Here is a 19172-nt window from a genome sequence, read left to right on the forward strand (position 1 = left end):
TATGCTACTCCGGGACACGTGGAGGAAGCAGCCGTGCTGCGCATGCGCCCTCCGCTCGCTCTTGCTCACCTGCTGTGGTGGGAGCTTCTAGGGGGCCTCAGAACCTTGTCAGTCTGACCGGCGAAGCCCTCGCAGCACTTGGCAGGTTGGTGGTGAGGCGCTAGTGCCTAACGGGGATCGCCAGTTCGCGGGGGCTGCGTGTGGGGGGTTGCCCACAGTGGCGGGATCGGCTTGCGGCATCTTTCACTTGCGGAGGTCCATGCTGCCCGGGCGGGCCCTCATGCAGTGCAGAGCCTCTGGCTCCTGCGCTCGTTTTATGCTTGTTCTTGCCCAGCCAGGCGGAATCCCCTCTAGGAACGCGTTTGTATCCCTTTCCGGGTACGGTAAAGGACCAGGATGGGTCATTCGGGGGAACCAAGCAGAGGTGTGGCGTTGTCTGTCTTTCGCCATCCCCCCTACCTCCTTTCTGTGCACGATCGCCTCAAGATTTGAGCAGAGCCCTTAGTGACTGGGGTGTGCTTTCCGGAGGAGAGTCATCTTCCCCTAGCTCACGACTTCAGCTTTCCCACTCACGACCCAGGGTATATAAAGAAGAGGGACTGATCAGCAGTCACCGATAAAATAAAAAGAAGTGTATTTTAAAGCAATTCTTTAGTGGATTTGGTTTAATTTTGCCTTTTGAGAAAGATAAGAACTAATTTGCACTCTCTAAGATAGATGTGTGTGTTTATTTTTTCATAAAGACGAGTATTGGCTGAGTATTTGATACTGCAGGACACAAAGCATCTAAGGTTTTTTTCAGAGCTGATGTGTTGTTTGATTTTATAATAGTCAGTGCTGAGATGATATTTTGCCTAAATATGTAGTACAGTCCGAACTATGATTAGGGCCAGTTGCTGGAAAACAGTTGTTGGAAAAGTCTATCCCAACCCCAAACCAAAATTAATGATTTAAAACTTAAATCAGCAACGCAAACCATGGTTTTTGAAATCAAACGATGCAACCCCGTACAATCTGAAAATGTGCTAATTTGGCAAATGATGAGAACAATTTTAAGAAAAATCCAGGCTTGTTCTTATACCATTGTTTCTTAAGAGCATAAACCTGTGTACAGTAAAAACACTGGGTTCATAACTTGCCTGGAATCCTGGCTGAGACGTTTCAGGCAGTATTTGTTGGTGTTGTGTGGTGTGGAAGCGTGGGCTGTCACTGCTGAACTGAGGCTGTAGTGAAGCCAAGGTGCGGCACAGCTGAACACTGCCAGAAACTTTCGCCACACATTTGACGTTTGAATTGTTCTTGCTAGATTTTTCATCACCCCACATTCAGCTACATGACCCTATCTGGGGCTGTAACCCACAGATGAAGAAGCTCTGAGGCTACGTACAGTTTTTATGCTGTGTCACAAGGAATGTAGTACCGGACTAAACGTTCCTTACCTTGTTAGTGTATGCTTTACAGTCACACCTCATTTATCTTGCGTTGTTTTGATCCTGCATTTTGTTTACAGTAGTCTGCTAAGTGCTGTGTGACAATCACAAAGGCCAGACCCATGTCAGTATGTACTGTAAGAAAATCCTCTGTATTCCCTGTCATCTTGTCCTACGTGATGCTGAGGGGCTGCTTCCCTGCTTATTATTCAAGAATGATGAGACCCCTTTCTTGGTTTAGGGCTTCATCTTGGAATAGAGGAGCTTCCTGCTGGGACCCCACAGCCTTTTTGAGCCCATCTTCTTCTACTCCCCCCACCCCAGTTCTGATTCACTGTAGATTCCTAAACAAGGATGACAGCTGACATTTTCTTACTGGCTTTCCCTGAGGTTGCACAGTTATCCCCGTATAGACTATTTCATATGTGCTCTCAGTCTCCAGTTGTATTGGGTTTTAGGAATAGTGAATGGAGCTAGCAAGCCTGGATTGAGTCTCAGAATGTTCACTGGTTTGGAAAATTATATATCACTAGTGGCTTGGTTAGCTTTTCTTTGAGGCACAAGACTAACACACTTGTCTCTGCTGTTGTCTACATGAAGTTTATGTGTTGGTAGAAGTAAATTCTAATATTAAAGAATTGAAATGCAGGCTTGGTAACTGCTGCTCTTGAGTTTTCCTATATTTCAGTATATCCACGCTGCACATTGTAGCCTTCACTCCATCAGCAAAAGTTAATGGCTGTTGTATGGGTGAACACTTCCGGGGCCTGTCTCAGGCTTTATGAATTATGCCAAGTGCCAATGTTGGTCCTTTTGTTGACGTGAATGTCCATTAGGTTCAAAATCTCCATTTCAGACTGTTATCTAGTATAGTTGTGGAAAAATACATATAGAAATACATCTTGTTTTATTAAAATAACCTCACAGGTCTTTATGCTACATAGTGTGGGGTATTGTTAAAAGTTACATCTCTAGTCAGCATGTTAGGAATTTTATTTTGAGAAGAAAACAAGTGGATAAAGGACAGTGTTAGTCCAGGTGTGGGAAGTCCTAAATAAACCCATCAGGTTCTCTCTGCAGTCATTCTTTGTGACTCACTTGAAGTGAAGTCTGAGTGGAAATACCAGTAATTTATCTTAAGTTTGGACTCAAATATTTTAATTATAATTTATCCCAGTCTTCTTATTTCAGCTAAGAACCAAGATAAAGTGTTAGAAGTAATTTTATGCATCATTAACAATTGTATGTAGTTTAATTATTTGGCAGTGCAAAATATGCCAGCTGGGACAGTTCCATGAGAAACTTCGTTCCTTTGGTTTTTTTTTTTGAGACAAAAACTGTGAAGCCAGGATAGCCTGGTACTTTCTGTGTAGCCTAGGTTGGTGTCAACCTTGAAGAGTTCCTTCTGCCCAGGCCCCACCTCTACCCAGAGTGCTGGGTTTATAAGCATGCAGCAGTACCACCCCTTGCTTTCTATTGAGATGAGTTTGGCGTATAGGTACCGTTCATGGCTTCACTGAAATCCCTCTTTTTTGGAATCCTTGCTATAGATTAATATGGTAACATTTTGGTATCATCAAGCTCTGAGTTATATAAATATTTATTAAAGTCATTTTTTTTTTTACCTTTCTTATTTATTTGTGTTGGGGGTTAGGGGCATACCTTGGTGGGTTTGTAGTTGTCAGAAGACAACTTTTGGGAGTAGGCTCTCCCTGCATTGTGTAGGTCTCAGGATTGAACTCAGACCATCCGATTTATTGCCTTTATCTGCTGAGGCATATTACTGGCTCATTTTAAAATTGTATTCTTTGTTGTGTTTTGAAATAGGGTCTCAGGTACTTCTGGCTGACTTTATGCTGTGTAGCTAAAGGGTGGTCTTGAACTTGTTCGAGAACCTCCTGCCTCTGCTTTCCAGATGCTGATGTGAGCAACCACACCTGGCAATTCATTTAGTGAGAGTTTTCTCTTTCTCTGTTAAGTGTATTGCTTTCTTTTCAGAAATGTCTAATGCAAAGGAAAGAAAACATGCTAAGAAAATGAGAAACCAGCCCAGTAATGTGACTCTGTCCTCTGGCTTTGTGGATGAGAGAGATGGAAAACACCATTTTGGAGTGGGGAAGCCTTCCCAGTCTCAGAAACAAGGTAAGATGCACACACTGTTCTTGTCACTTCATTTGGATTAACTGCTTTTGCCAGTTCTGTTTGCCCACTATCATCTTGGACATAAACGAGTTCACTTAAAGAAAGATACAGAGAACTCTCGTTATCAAAATCTGTGCTTGTAAATCTACCTACTTGTTAAAGTTCAATTATAACCCCACATTAGCACTTACAGAGCCGAGCCAGTCCACGTCCCTGGAGAGAGCAGGGAGAAACTTCCTCAGCCTTTGCCAGAGGGTGGAGACCGTGGAAGTTCAGGGTGTGAGGAGCACCAGCTCTGCCTGGGTTTGAGCCTCAGCAGCGGGCTCACCCCACCAGGGTCACAGAGTGCTTTGGAATTTCATTCTCTTTTGAAAAATGAAGGAAGTAGAACCCAGCGGTACGAGTTGTTTCTAGGCTTTAAAATTATAGGCTGTTACGGTGCTCAGGGTACGGTGCCCACCCATGCCTGAACACCTGAGTTCCATTCCCTAAACCCACTGTGGGAGGAGAGAACTGACTTCTGAAAGTTGTCCTCTGGGGGTTTGTGTGCTATTGATACATAAAATTACAATCTTTATGAGATTGAGTTCTCTCTTCAATTCAGTTTGTGTGTGTGTGTGTGTGTGTGTGTGTGTGTATGTGTGTGACAGAGAAACAGAGACAGAGAGGTGTGAAGGGAAGAGAGAAAGTGGGGAGGAGAGATACTTTTCCTCAGAGCAGAGGTTTGGCTATTGATCCAGTGTTCACTTGACTTTGTAAGACAGGCATGCTATTACAGAGTGATTATGCACACTTTAGAGTTGATATATTCAATAGAAGGTGTACTTCTGTTTCTTAAGAGAAATATAGTTAGCATATCACCGTCTGACTGCTGTGGTCATTTCACATGTTGTGAAGCGATACGGTGCAGATGTCCTCTGGGACAGCAGTGAAGAATGCCAGTGAGGAAATCTGACTTACAGCACAGCCTGCTTTAACCCTGTTTAAATAAATGTTAGATATAAATCTGAAGCTCTAGATTCAGATCTAGAAATGGAGGACTACAGTTTGACATGTGGTACATACCTTTCCCAAATATTATCTCATTTGAACCTCACAGGGACAAACCTTTTAACATGTTTTAAGATTATAGTGGCTTAATAATCGACATCCCAATGGGATAAACAGGAACCCTGTAAAATTCTCCACTGACCTCTCTTATGTTTGTAAACATTCAGGCCATAACAAGGGGCTTAGATTAACAATTCCTGTTGCATTGGAAATTCAAGGAAAAAACTTTCCTTGTACCTGTTAATATGTCACACTGATATTATTGCTGTTATATCTGTTAATATGTCACACTGGTGTGATTACTGTTGTATGTGTTAATATGTCACGCTGATGTGTTTCCTGTTGTATGTATTAATTTGTCACACTGGTGTGATTGCTGTTGTATGTGTTAATTTGTCACACTGGTATGATTACTGTTGTATGAGTTAATGTGTCACACTGGTGTGATTGCTGTTGTATGTGTTAATATGTCACACTAGTGTGATTGCTGTTGTATGAGTTAATGTGTCACACTGGTGTGATTGCTGTTGTATGTGTTAATATGTCACACTGGTGTGATTGCTGTTATATGTGTTAATATGTCACACTGATATGTTTCCTGTTGTATGTGTTAATTTGTCACACTGGTGTGATTACTGTTGTCTGTGTTAATATGTCACACTGGTGTAATTGCTGTTGTATGAGTTAATATGTCACACTGGTGTGATTGCTGTTATATGTGTTAATATGTCACACTGATGTGTTTCCTGTTGTATGTGTTAATTTGTCACACTGGTGTGATTACTGTTGTCTGTGTTAATATGTCACACTGGTGTGATTGCTGTTGTATGAGTTAATATGTCACACTGGTGTGATTGCTGTTATATGTGTTAATGTGTCACACTGGTGTGATTACTGTTGTCTGTGTTAATATGTCACACTGGTGTGATCACCTGTTGAACTGCTTACTTGTGGGGAGCCTAAAGAAGGCGGCTGTCATCCTTGCAGCAATCTTGAGCCATATACCCTGATAAGAGACTTGATTACATTAGCCTGCAACAGCTGAGCACACTCTGATAACATCTTGCTTTAGATACCCAAGATTTTCCCTTGGGTGTGTGAGACTTAAAGGTGTGTGATTTAAGGGTGTGATTTAGAGATTAGATTTAGAGACAAGACCTAAGGGCATGATTAAAGGTGTGACTTAGAGGCGTGGCTTAGAAGTGAGACATATAAAAGAGGCAGACAGTAGAGTTCAGAACAATTTGGAGTAGGAACAGAGAATCAGACACTTCAGAGAGTACAACTTGGAGAAGGAATTAGACATTGAGGAAGAAGACACTTGGACTAGAGAACTCGGAAGAAGAATTATTAGGTATTAGGCACTTGAACCTGAGAGTAGAAACTTGGAACTTGGAGGCACTAGGGACTAGGAACTAGGGACTAGGAACTCAAGACTTGGACTAGGAAGAGAGACTGAAGAATAAACAGGATTGAATCACACTCTGTCTGGTCTCCCTCCATTCTTTGAGTCTGTCCTCATTCTCTCTCTTGCTGAACCCTGACCCGCAGACTGGAGCAGCTTGGGGCAGTGCAGGCTCTAACAGTTTAGCCTCCAAGGCTTTTGGCAGTTTGGGTTCCAACATTGACAGAACGGTTCCAGACATTTTGGCCTCCAAACGTGGGGTAGTGCAGTTCTCAACATTTCTGGCCCCCAAGTGTGGGGCAGCTCGGGCCGCAACACTTACTCACTTTGTGACCTTGGGTTTTTCCTTGGGAAATTCTCCTTTCTACCCAAGATTCCTCTTTACAAAAAGATTGTAGAGCCTGTGAGATGGCCCAGAGGGTGAAAGCCCTTGCTGGATGAGCCTGGAAACCTGAGTTTAGTTCTCAGAACCTGTGCTCATGTGTGTGTGTGTGTGTGTGTGTGTCTGCTCGTGTAGTGTGTGTGTGTGTCTGTCGTGTGTGCTCGTGTGTGTGTGTGTGTATGTGTGTGTGTGTATGTGTGTGTGTGTGTGTGTGTGATGTGTGTGTGTGTGTATGTGTGTCGTGTGTGTGTGTGTATACTACAAGTAATAACTTGTAGGTTGGTTTTAGGGCTAACAACTTAATTCTGTGCTGTAATCCTATCTCTGGTATGGGTGATGCATTTCTTTTTGTTTTGTTTTTGAAAATGTACTAGAGCTTCATTCTGGAACCTCACGGCAGTGGCAGATCAAGATGAGCCCCCGCTTATTTCCTGAGTCTGATGTGAATGAGCAGTCTTCCTCCAAAACCATGTTTAAGAAAAAGGGAGGCTGGAAAGCAGGTCCTGAGGGCACTTCTCAGGAGATCCCCAAGTATATAACTGGTAGGTGTTTGTCAGGAAGTGTGTGAGCTCTTTGTACACACTGTTCTTTGCTGCCCTGCATCGCTGCCTCCCCTCGCTCTGTTCTAACCACCTGCTCACCTCTCGCCTGGGCTTTGACCACTGCACCCTGAAGCCTGCTGCTCTCCCTTCTAAGGACTCCTCTCAGGAATCTATGAGGCTCTTCCTATCACTTCCATCTCCCTGCCCCCCTGAAAGGACCTCATGCTCTTTAGCATGGCGTTCTGCACATGCAGAGCAAATCTTGTAGACGGCAGGATTTAAAGCTTACTGGTTTGGCGGGAAGCTTTCTGGCCACCCAGTCCCGCCAAACCAGTAAGCGCCCAGTTCAATTGGTAGAGGAAGACAGATCTTCCTTTAGCCTCTCTGCGTATATGAGCCTGGGCACAAGTGGCCACATACTCACATGTAAACATACAGCACATGTGTGCCGGGGATACACAGGATCGGAGCTCTCAACTGGAAGCAGGGATACACGGAGGGCGCATAATAAATACACACAGACTACTTTTTGGGTACAAACTGACAGGCAAATTTTCAAGGCTTAAAGTTTCTTCTCTCTCACTCGTTGCTTTCTCTCTCGCTCATTCGCTCGCAGCTTGAGGCTGCACACACTCTGCATTCTCCTGCTCACTCTGCTTTTCTCCTGTGTGCTTTTCTTTTCTTGAACTCCCACACTCCTACACATCTCTGTGCATTCCCCTAACTCACACTCTTCATACACATCTCACATACACCTCACACACACCACATGCACTCTCCTTTCACTCATACACACACTCTCCATACACACCTCACATTCTCTCTTCAGTCTTCACATTCTCTCTTCACTTGACATGCTCTTCTCATGCTCTCTCTACATGCCCTTTCATTTGCCCTCTCATTTGCTCTCTCACTCTCTCTCACCACATTCACCTCACATACTTCTCCGCCTTTCTTTTGCCCCAGTCTTTTTACTCCAAAAGCAGGTAGAAAAAAAGACATTGTATAATCATTGCCAAATCAAATTCAAAAGAATAACCATGTCCCACAAAGAATTACAGTTGTTCCCCAAAGTTTCAAGCTTCCCTATTCCCAGGCCTGTAGCCAAAATAATAATCATTGCAAATTTATCATTATTTAAACTTTAACTTTTAACTTATTATACTTCAGAGCTCAGAGCTCCGAGGTCAGCTACTTGCATTTTCCCGTGAAGCTCTAATGATAAATGACATGGGCAAAGCTGCCAGGCAATGGCCAGAAGAATCAGATTAACCCTTAACTCAGTAGTTCTACTAGCTTTCTACTTCTGTGCATTGCACACAATGACTCTCCTAAGAGTCCCAGTGTTTTGACTTAATTTTACTAGTATAAGATTTTATGTATTCTATACTTCCTTATGTAGGAACCACTCTTAAATTTTATGCAAAACTTATTTCATAACTTCAATAGATTTTTTTCTTTCTTGGGGTCCCAGTGTTGGCTCTATTTCATTTTCTAATAATTTCTTCAAACTTTGTTTGCAAGTCAAGCATTAATCTGGAATTACTATTGTGAAGTTATTGCATCGTTTCCAAGATGAGAACACACAGCACGCACCTGGGCCATTAGGACTGTGCTGTGCCCCGTTCCTCAAGTTTTAATTGTTTAAGAATCATTACATCAAGGAACAGCTAGTTTCACAGAATTCACCAGAGCAGAAGGAGAAGGAAGAAAGTCAGATATAACAGAATAATTATACACACCAAGGCCAACTGAAAAACAGTCACGCACAAATGAAATCTATGCAGCCGTTGTCCAGGGCTAAGGTTAGGAGAAATGGGAACAACTGGTTTTGACAAAGAGCTGCCGCGAGCTTCTGAGATGTCTCCATCCCAGCCTGCTGCAGGCAGTCCTTGTCATTGTATGCTGTCCCAGCACATGTGCACAACTAAAAAGAATAGGAAACAACAGTTGTGATTATGTTACATGACTATAGAGTGCTTTTAGGTCAAAACTCCTAAAGTTGGCTAGAATATTTAGGAAGCTTGAAATTTTTTCCAATTAGAAAATGAAATTCTTTTAGAAAACTTGGAAAAATGTTAACATTGAAGAGTCTTCTGGAGTCTTCAGAAGTGGTCCGTGTTGGCGCTTCCCTCCTAGAGGTCATAGTGCCTGACCGTAAGCTCTTGTTTCAGATCTAGCTACCGCTGAACCCAGCAAAGACAGTGCTGACTCACAACGTTGTTAGTGACCTTGCCGTTTGCCGTTTCCTCCAACAGCTTCTACTTTTGCTCAGGCACGAGCCGCTGAAATCAGTGCCATGTTAAGAGCTGTGACCCAGAAGTCATCTAACTCACTGGTTTTCCAGACTCTTCCACGGCACATGCGACGAAGAGCCATGAGCCACAACGTCAAGCGCCTTCCTAGACGGTTGCAGGAGATGGCCAAAAAAGAGGTAGGCACTCCACTCACTCACATGTTCACATTAGTGGGTCCTAGGAGTGTCAGCAAGTATGAACCCAGAAGACTCTTGGGGAAGCCGGCATGCTTCCTATGGCATTCTCCTCTTCTTCTTGAGTATTTTTTACTTTGATCATTACATAGCCCTGTCCACTTCTCTAGCTGCTTTGGCAGGCAGTTAGATATTATAGCTGCTTTTAGTAGACCTTTATTTAATCCCAGTGCTCAGGAGGCAGAGGCAGGAGGATCCCTGAGTTTGAAACCAGTCTGGTCTACAGGGTGATTTTTCAGGCCAGCCAGGACAATATGGCGAGACCTTATCCCATCTCGAAACAAGAATTTAAGATAGAGTATTTGGAACCCCTCTGTTGGCATGCGTTCTCTGTTCTCTCTCTCTCTCTCTCTCTCTCTCTCTCTCTCTCTCTCTCTCTCTCTCTCTCTCTCTTTCTTCTTCTTCTTCTTCTTCTTCTTCTTCTTCTTCTTCTTCTTCTTCTTCTTCTTCTTCTTCTTCTTCTTCTTCTTCTTCTTCTTCTTCTTCTTCTTCTTCTTCTTCTTTTTTTGAATTTGAGACAGGATTTGCCTTGCACCTAAAGATGACCTTGAACTGGTCTTCTTGCCTTGGATCACAGGTGTGAGCCACCATACTGAGTAAAACATCTTTTTGATTTTGGTTTTGGTTTTTGGTTTTTGGTTTTTGAGGCCGGGTTTTTCTGTATAGCCCTGGCTGTCCTGGAACTCACTCTGTAGACCAGGCTGGCCCCTGCCTCCTAAGTACTGGGATCAAAGATGTGTGCTCCACCCCCACACCTCCCTGCAAACTTTTTACTTTCTAGATTGAATGTGATGTCTGTTTTCTAGCAAAATTTAGCATTTATCTGTCTGTAGTCTAATGAAATGAATGAATTAGTGTTTCCATTTCTGTATTTTCAATCTTAAGTGAATATTAAAACAAGAAGTTGGTATTTTATTTATCTTGTTTCCTGCTAATAGTCACACGAAGCTTATGTTACTATGCTGAATTTTTCTTTGTTTACCTTGTAGTATGTGTATGAATGCTTTGCCTGCGTGTATGTTGTGTGTACTATGTTTGTGTCTGGTGCCCACAGAGTCAGAAAAGGGCACCAGAAGCTATGGATGGTGTGAGCCACCATGTGGGTGCTGGGAACTGAACCTGGGTCTTTGCAAGAGCAAGGTGTTGTAAACCATCAAGCTGTCACTCCAGCCTGTGTGTTGTATCTCCATAAAGGATGAGACCTGTTTGACCTGATAGCAAATGTTGGGGCTTTGCCTCCTGTCTAGGCTCACTTGCCTCTGAAATCTTAACACTTTCCATTGTCTCCCTTTTCAATCAATGTGAAGAAGACTCAAAACTAACCAGTTAAACAGAGTGGCCTGTCAGGTCTGCACCCCATCGGTGTATACTTAGTCATCTGAATCCTAACGCTCAGCTGTGCTCTGAATCTGAAACAAGCTTCAGCCTTTCTTCTTTAAACTGTAGGCTGAGAAAGCTGCTCATCAGAAAAAAGAACAATCAAAAAATAAATGCCACAAAGCCCGGAGATGTCACATAAACCGGACACTGGAATTTAACCGCAGACAACAGAAGAACATATGGTTAGAGACTCACATCTGGCATGCCAAACGGTTTCATATGGTGAAGAGGTGGGGTTACTGCCTCGGTGAGAGGCCCACCGCCAAGAGCCACCGAGCCTGCTATCGAGCCATGACAGACCTCTGCCTCTTGCAGGTACACCGTGCTACTGGCCTTAGAGCCTTCCCTTTGCCAACTCTTAGACTTGTTCATGGTGTGACAAAGTCTTTTCTGTAACATTGCACATCTTACAGGTAAAGACAAGGACCCTGCTTGATGCTGGGGATGAAGCAGTGTTAGTGAGAGATGTGCATCTGTGAGATTGTTAGTCAGATACAGATAGATGGGTATGAGGGACAGGATGCCATGAGGGACAGGATGCCATTCTTTTTTTTTTTTTTTTTTTTTTTTTTTTTTTTTTTTTTTTTTTTTTTTGAGACAGGGCCTCACACTAGGCAGTGCTGGACTAGAACACTTGTTTTTTGTTTTTAGTTCTTTGCATGTATTCATTCGTCAGTAGTCCTTATAACAACAGCCTGAAGAAGTCAGTTCCTGTTTTATAGACCTGGAGACTAAGTTACCTCTGACCATACGACCACTGAGCTTGGGGCTCAGGCCATCTGACTTTAGACCATTTTTCTTTGTTGTGACTCAATTGTATAAATTTGGGTGAGCCCCATCTGGTCACTGATAACCGAGAGGGAGCCACTGTAGGCAGGAGGGTTTCTGTGTCGATGATGGCTGTGGTATATAGGGACTTGTTCAGATCACTGCTGTAATTTTCAGTGCCGATTGCTTAGCAGACTGGACTTGCTTCAAGGTGCTGTGGAGAGGGTTGCTTCGGGAACTGGTCCTGGCTGGAGTGCACAGACCTTTGTCTTGGTGCCTTGGTTCCCGCTCCTGGGATATAAGAACAGGAGGACTGACTGTTGCCTTCAGTGACTATAGCTGTCAGCACAGTTCTCAAGGATTCTTCATACGCAGTCCAGTGTCTCCTCCACTTCCTCTGTTCCCCCTGTGCATTGCTTACTCAAACTTGCACGGGAGGGAGATGGACAGATTAATTCTTTATGTCCCAAGTCAGCACTGCACACGGAAGTGCTGCACTGGCTAGCCAGAGTGAGCAGCATTAGCATAATTGTGTGGAATTCTTTTTGTCTCACTCCTTTGCTGTGGCTTCTCGCCTGAGAAGATCTGAGTAGATCTGAGGAATGAGTAATCCTTTACTTAGAAGCAGCAGTTTTTATAGCCTGTTTTGAACTTGCCTGTGAGAGTAAAACACAGTATGCTTGTTAAAATGTAGGACACTGTATATGATAAATGAAGATGCATTTTGATTTTTGACTCAGATTGGCTTAAGAATATCTGCTGATATAATAGCAGTAGGTAGACTTTAGATTTTGAGTTGTTGAAAAGCTGGCTTCAGGTAGTTGATTTTGTTCTTAGAACAGGTTTTCTGGTTGTCAGAGATGTTAGATTAGATCTCCTCTGGACCTGGAGTTACAGGCAGTTGTGAACCACCCAAAGCGGGTGCTGGGACTTGAACTTGGGTCCTCTCCAAGAATAGTTTGTGCTCTGAGCCATGTCTCCTGTGTTCCTCAATGGATTTTCCAATACAGCGCTGGCTTCATAGCCTTTCCACCCCATAGCAGAGCATGGAGTATTTAATTATGTTTCTCTTTGTTCAGGATCTGTCATACTACTGTTGTTTGGAGTTGAAGGGCAAAGAGGAAGAAATACTGAAGGCCCTGTCTCAAATGTGTAGCATAGACACAGGTAATCTCTGCTAGAGCTGGGTGCTGCTTTAATCTTGTGTATCTATTCATTTGTAAATGGATGTCTATTATAAGCACTGCTAAGCATTTCACAGTTTTAATACAGAAATGTGAGATATTCCCAGTGAGAATGTTAATTTAAGAAAGGTTGAGTTTATATTTAAATCTTTAATAACATTCTTATGTGTAAAGTGAGCCATTATTCCCTGTAAACTTAGGCAGAAACACTTTAGAACTCACTAAATCATCGATTTAACAAATATTTTTTGAGAAATTATTCTGCTCAGTTTTCTTTTAAGCTGTGGCCCGAACCAAAGCTTTTCTTGGAGACAGTTGCTAATAGTATGGCTCTCAGGAATAAACAATGCTGTGTGTGAGCGCTTGCAGACTCGCTATTTTCACCTGTGTCTGTGCCAGGCCTGACTTTTGCTGCAGTTCACTGCTTGTCTGGGAAGCGGCAAGGGAGCCTCATGCTTTACCGGGCAAATAAGTATCCCAGAGAAATGCTTGGGCCAGTTACCTTCATCTGGAAGTCTAGGAAGACCCCAGAGGACGCTTCTGAGGATCGGCAGCTGTGGATCTGGCTTCACCCAACTCTTAAACTGGTATGTCTTTCTGTTGCATTCCATCTCTCTTTTTTTTTTTTTTTTTTGGTTTTTCGAGACAGGGTTTCTCCGTGTAGCCCTGGCTGTCCTGGAACTCACTCTGTAGACCAGGCTGGCCTCGAACTCAGAAATCCGCCTGCCTCTGCCTCCCAAGTGCTAGGATTAAAGGCGTGCGCCACTACCGCCCGGCGCATTCCATCTCTTTAATTACAGTGTGTGGAGGGATTTAACCATACACACGTGGGAGTCTGCTCTTCCCACCACGTGGACATGCTTACTACTACAGTCTTAATTACCATTGGAAGACACTATTTTAGAAATTTCAGTGTTATAAAAGTCTGGCTGACAGTTTGATGTGATACTTTTTTAATGAATCAATTAAAATGTTAGTTTCCATCCCCTCCCTCCCTCCCTTCCTCCCTTCCTCCCTTCCTTCTTTTTCTTCTTTCTTTTCCTCTTTCCTTATTTCCTTCCTTTCTTTCTTTCTTTCTTTCTTTCTTTCTTTCTTTCTTTCTTTCTTTCTTTCTTTCTTTCTTTCTTTCTTTCTAATAGGGTCTGTGTAGCCCTGGCTGTCCTGTATTTGCTATGTAGACCAATCTGGTTTCAAATTCAAGGTGATTGGCCAGTTTTGGTCTCCCAAAAACCCATGTGTCATCATGCCTGACTGGTTTTTTTACTTATTTTTTTTTTTTTAAATCTAAAACTATTGAGCAAAGAATGGCTGTACTTAGCTTGGCCATGATGATTTGATAAATATATGTGTATTATGTAATGTTTAGCACAATGAACACACCGCCATCTCCATCAGTGTAACTTGTAACACTGCATTTAACTTAAAAAAGGAGTTTTTAGGGATTTATTTATTTATTTATTTTTCTATTTTATGTGTATGCCTGGTACCCACTGGGGACAGAAGAGATGGTCTTAACCACTAAGACATATCTCTTGAGCCCTCTGTGTTTAAATTTTGAAAGTTAAAATAAATGTTTATGTACTTCCTTAGGCTGTCCTAGAGGAAATAAAAACAACATGCAGGTGTTCAGAACCTGTCAGGTCAAGTATCTGTGTGCCTGACCCACTCCTGACACCAGCCCAGGAAGACATTCAAGCAGGACTAGCTGATGACAACATCGGCAAGAAAAGAAAAAGGAGAGATGATGGGGAAAGTGTTAGACGGGCTAAGAAGACCGTTGGTGACGGCACAGGAGATCCCTGCCGGCCACGGGTGTGGCTCTCTCCCACTACAGGGATTGTAGTCAGGTAGGAGGGTGTTCCGGGGACATCACCCCCCCCACCCCCCCCCCCACCCTTCCCACATGCCTTTGGTTTTTCAATAGAGGGTTTCCCTGGCTGTCTTCGGAACTCACTGTGTATACCAGGCTGGCCTCGAACTCAGATTGCCTGCCTCTGCCACCCTGCCTGGCTCTGCCTTGTGCTGTGTGTCACCATGTCTGCTATGACTTGTCCCACTTTTGTCAGTGGTACAGACATCACGTGTGATGGGCGTTTCTGTTTTATGGTCTTCTCTCAGTGACTTGACAATGGAGATGAACAGGTTCCGGCTGATCGGCCCTCTGTCACACTGTATCCTGACCTCGGCACTGAGGGCTGCTCCTGTACACACGGTCAGTAAATGGCAGATAAGTGAGGCCTCACCTACAGTCTCCCTACAGTCTTGATCCCACAGACACAAGGGCCCCTCAACTCAACCCACAGGACCCATGCCCGCGTGTGCACCACAGCCCAACAGAGATGGAAGAGGGTCCCTTAGGGAGAGCGTGACAGTGCTTACTTAAGCCATGTCTTTGAGAACCATGGTTGTATTCCTGTGTGTGTGAAATTGCTAATTAGAGTGGTTAGTCTGGTAGCAACTGCTGTCTTGGATATGCTGGCATCTTCACTGCCACTCCTTGTGAAACAGTTGTTCTCATACAGAAACAAAGCAGGTGGAGCCTGGTTACAACCATGTTACAGCTGCAGCAGGTACTAGGCCTGGCTCATCAAGGTGTCCTTGTTTTCCAGGGGGAAGAGGATGCAGAGGAGACACCCCATCACTGGTGGACTGACACTTGCAGGAGCTCTGATGGCCTTTCTCTTCACCAAAGACAAGAAGCAGTGTTTCAGTTGTTGGGAGGTACAAGGAGGGAGGATCCTGGTGCTAGGGAGGAGGAGAGGGAGGAGGAGTGGGATGTGGTCAGGAGAGCAGTTTGCAGGTGGACCTCTGAGAAGTAGCCTTGCTTTTTATCCTGCTGTTATTTGTTGTGATATAACAAGAGACTCAAGTAAGAAGCCCAGAGTTAAAGATTAAAGCATTGGGTTTATGCTTGTTTGTGAAATGACGAACTTATTTGTATCCTAAATAACTAGCTTTCTGAAGTAAGAGTGAGTGAACAATAGGTGTTGAACTAATGTCCGTACGTACTGCCCCCGGATGTGCATGGCTGTTAGACAAATGTGTGCTCCTGTTGTAAGGTAATGACTTTATGGTTTTTTTTTTTTTTGGTTTTTCGAGACAGGGTTTCTCTGTGTAGCTCTGACTGTCCTGGAACTCACTCTGTAGACCAGGCTGGCCTCGAACTCAGAAATCCGCCTGCCTCTGCCTCCCAAGTGCTGGGATTAAAGGCGTGCGCCACCACCACCCGGCGACTTTATGGTCTTTTAACTTTATTTTACAAGAAATTTTATTTTTAAAGAGTTAATTTATTTTCTGAAGGTATTAGTATATACAAGGTGATAGGTATTTTAAAACAATTATCCCAGGGGAAAATGTTTTATTGAGAAAACGTTTTATTGGAAAAATTTGAAAGATTTCCAAATACAAACAAGATCGTGTTAATATTATATTGTGACATTTTTACTTAAAATCATTTATGCTACCTTTATTAATTATTTTATGTTTGCATATGTGTACATGTCCATGTGTGCACTTATGGAAGTCAGTTCTCTCCTTTACTCACAGGGATTAAATCCAGGTTGTCAGACTTGGCAGCGAGTCTCTTTGCTCACTGAACCACGTTGCAGGCCCTGGGGATGCCTTTCTGTAAACTTGCTTTTATGCATTTATTCTGTCTGTGTTTTGTTGAAGGGATATCGTCACCAGCAGAACTCCCACCAGGTACTATTCTGGGATTGACAGTTAGGGATCCAAGAGTAAACTTGCCCCCACAGCGAGCCAGAGCTTTGCCTGATCCAGAAAGATACCAAGGTAAGGTGCTTGTCAGACGCACGAGGACTTCAGTCTGTGACTTGTGTAGCAGCCGTGTCTGGGCTGTGTCAGAGGACACGGTGCTGAAGCATCTTTCACATGGGAGCTGTAAACTGCAGGGCTCGCTGCTTAGGTTTGGTCTTTAGTTTTTTCTGAGTTCTCTGTTTTCAGTATCTAGTAAAGTATGTCTTTCTTTATTCTCCCAAATAACTGGAGTTTCAGAATTTACTGTGAGGAAGGGATGTGCACCGACAGCTGGTCTTGTGCTCGTTGGAAGCCTCTGTCTGACCATACAGATGATCCAGGTTCGAATCCTGGCAAGGCCATCCCAGGTGCTGAAGTATCAGACCACATGGTTTTGACAGAGTATCGGTACCCAAGAGCTCTTTGTCTGGGAGTGTGGGAAGGTGGGTTTGGGCTGGCTGGGAGTTTCAGGGGTTTGCTGCAGTTGTGATGATACTGTGTTGGATTTACTGTTATTTAAACACCATTAATGAAGAGAGTAGTTTAAGCTTATGAGCTTTGGGAGACAGACATTTAAGTATGTGTCATAACAGCTTGACAATTTTGTTTTTCACCTCTCTGCATGTAGTTAGTTAGCTTATTAGGGACCAATAAACGGCCCCATGAGAGCTCCACATAAAAGGTGGCTGAGAGGATTTGAAGACACATAGGTAAGTTAGTTGTTGTGGAGCCCAAGTCATCATTGTTACCTCCCTCTGGCTCCCTCATGCACGGTTTTGAGTCTTGAGTGTATGATTGCAGGCAGGAGTCAATATGCCTGGCAAGGAGGATACTTTTCACGTGAATTAGTTGAATTAGTATTATCTCAGTACTTTTAATTCCTCACCTAGGAAGATAAATCAAAATGAAGGATAGAAATATACTTTGGACTGGGTCATTTAAAAAGTCAGTCCTTAGAAGAGTCTCAAACAGTGACAGTAAAATCAGTTCACATATACTAATCCTTAAAGAAGGGTTTGCCTGCTTTGGGTAACAAGCTTCTTCTTTTCTTATATAAACTGGATCTCAGGCAGCTTCACAGGGAAAGGTCCCTAGGCACCTGACTGCTGTTTTCTCACCCTTTGTACCATTTACCTCTTAAGTAAGAGTTAATTATTAATGTGTTTGTAAGAACACGCTTCACTTTCATTAACAGGATAGTTTACTACGTAAGTAGCTTTGGGGTGAGATTTCAAAATACAGATCAAAGCTGGAGATGTAGCTCGGTGATGGAGCGCTTGCCTAACACCACATGGCCCAGGTTCAAGTCTCAACCCTGGGGAAGCGGGAGGAGAACCTCACACCACATGTGTGCTGTGTGGTCTGATGTATCTGCTGCCTTAGCAGCTGCTGCGCTTTCAGAGGTGACCTGAACCTGTCCTGGCCAGACAAGAGCTGGCTTTAACCTTGGCTGTGGGATCAGGGAGTGAGGCTCAGAGGCAGGGGATGTGCTCAGTGTGCACCCAGCTTCCTTACACTGACTCTTTAGCAGCAGTAAACCAGCCAAAACAAAAGGGAAGAAAGAAAATACTGAGCTACATTGTATGCGTGGGCTCATTTTAAAATTTTCTCTAGAAATAGTCTGGCTGTATGTCCTTACCAAACCACCAGAGCCATGAAGTCTGGTTGTTTCAAAATGGCAGATGGGCAGACATCTTTTCCTTTTTCAGTGCTCGTGAGCACTCCTGCAGCCCAGGGCAGTAGTGACTTCCGGAGCTCAGTTCAGGGTCATTTTATGCAACTGTGTTTCTCCTTCTGGGAAGACAGAGCTACCTGAGCTAGGAGCTGCCCGTCCCTAACAGTGAGCTCAAGGCTGCAGCTTTCTTCCTCTACCCTGTGTTTTCAGTGTCTGTACTTTTGCCTTGTCTGGATGTCACATGGTTGATCACACAGTGGGTAGTCTTTCCCCAGCCAGCAGACCCACACAGGTATGCACTTTTGACAGAGTTTCTGTGTGGGTGTTGTGGGACAATAGTCCCCTCCCTCTTCAATTTTTGTTTGTTTTTTTAATTCTTCAGTCTAACAAAATTGGATCTGAAAGACTTTTTTCTGTCATGAAAACTGTTTCTCCAGAAACAGTATATTTCACAAACATTGCTCACCTTAGGAATGGGGAAACATGTTTTACAGACAGGAGCGAATAACTTATAAATGTTAGTTATAGGAGACCGAGATAAAGGGTGATAAAGGGTGCCATCTAGAGTTTGATTGTCTTATTAGTATTCTAGTTGTGTGTCTGTACAAAAGTACATATCAAGGAAGTCTTTATTAGCCTTTGTTATTTCATGGTCTAGGAAGCCAACTTTAAAAATAATGTAGTTTTTTGCCAAGGAGAGTCTTCTAGTTCAATAAATGCCCATTCACTGAGTGAAAGCCCTTCCTGTCTTCGGCCTTCCGCGTCAGGGTGTGACGGAGTGACGGTGTGGTTTGAAGGCTATTTCTTTTTCCTCTCAGAGAATGAGAAAGTTCGGCAGCTGCTTCTGGAGGGAGTGCCTGTGGAGTGTGCACACAGCTTCATCTGGAACCAGGAGATCTGTCGGAGTGTCACGGAGAATAAAACCCTGGATCAGGTAACTATTGTGCCAGGCCATGGTAAGCTCTTG

The 19172-nt window shown here is 43.6% G+C and overlaps 1 protein-coding gene across 1 annotated transcript in view; it reads left to right on the forward strand.

Annotated features, from left to right (window-relative positions):
* The first annotated feature begins 4 nt into the window (after positions 1-4).
* Positions 5-19172, forward strand: part of Pop1 (POP1 ribonuclease P/MRP subunit) — a 28883-nt gene continuing 9715 nt past the window's right edge. The window contains exons 1-12 of the mRNA XM_034515930.2: positions 5-145; positions 3429-3572; positions 6784-6951; positions 9210-9385; positions 10889-11137; positions 12670-12757; positions 13174-13361; positions 14365-14621; positions 14893-14986; positions 15384-15495; positions 16447-16566; positions 19024-19139. Of these exons, the coding sequence (XP_034371821.1) occupies positions 3431-3572; positions 6784-6951; positions 9210-9385; positions 10889-11137; positions 12670-12757; positions 13174-13361; positions 14365-14621; positions 14893-14986; positions 15384-15495; positions 16447-16566; positions 19024-19139 (1710 nt within the window). The 5' untranslated portion in view covers positions 5-145; positions 3429-3430. The remainder of the gene's footprint in view (positions 146-3428; positions 3573-6783; positions 6952-9209; positions 9386-10888; positions 11138-12669; positions 12758-13173; positions 13362-14364; positions 14622-14892; positions 14987-15383; positions 15496-16446; positions 16567-19023; positions 19140-19172) is intronic.

This window comes from Arvicanthis niloticus, chromosome 13 (assembly GCF_011762505.2).
Source record: "Arvicanthis niloticus isolate mArvNil1 chromosome 13, mArvNil1.pat.X, whole genome shotgun sequence".
In the NCBI taxonomy this organism is placed as follows: Eukaryota; Metazoa; Chordata; class Mammalia; order Rodentia; family Muridae; genus Arvicanthis; species Arvicanthis niloticus.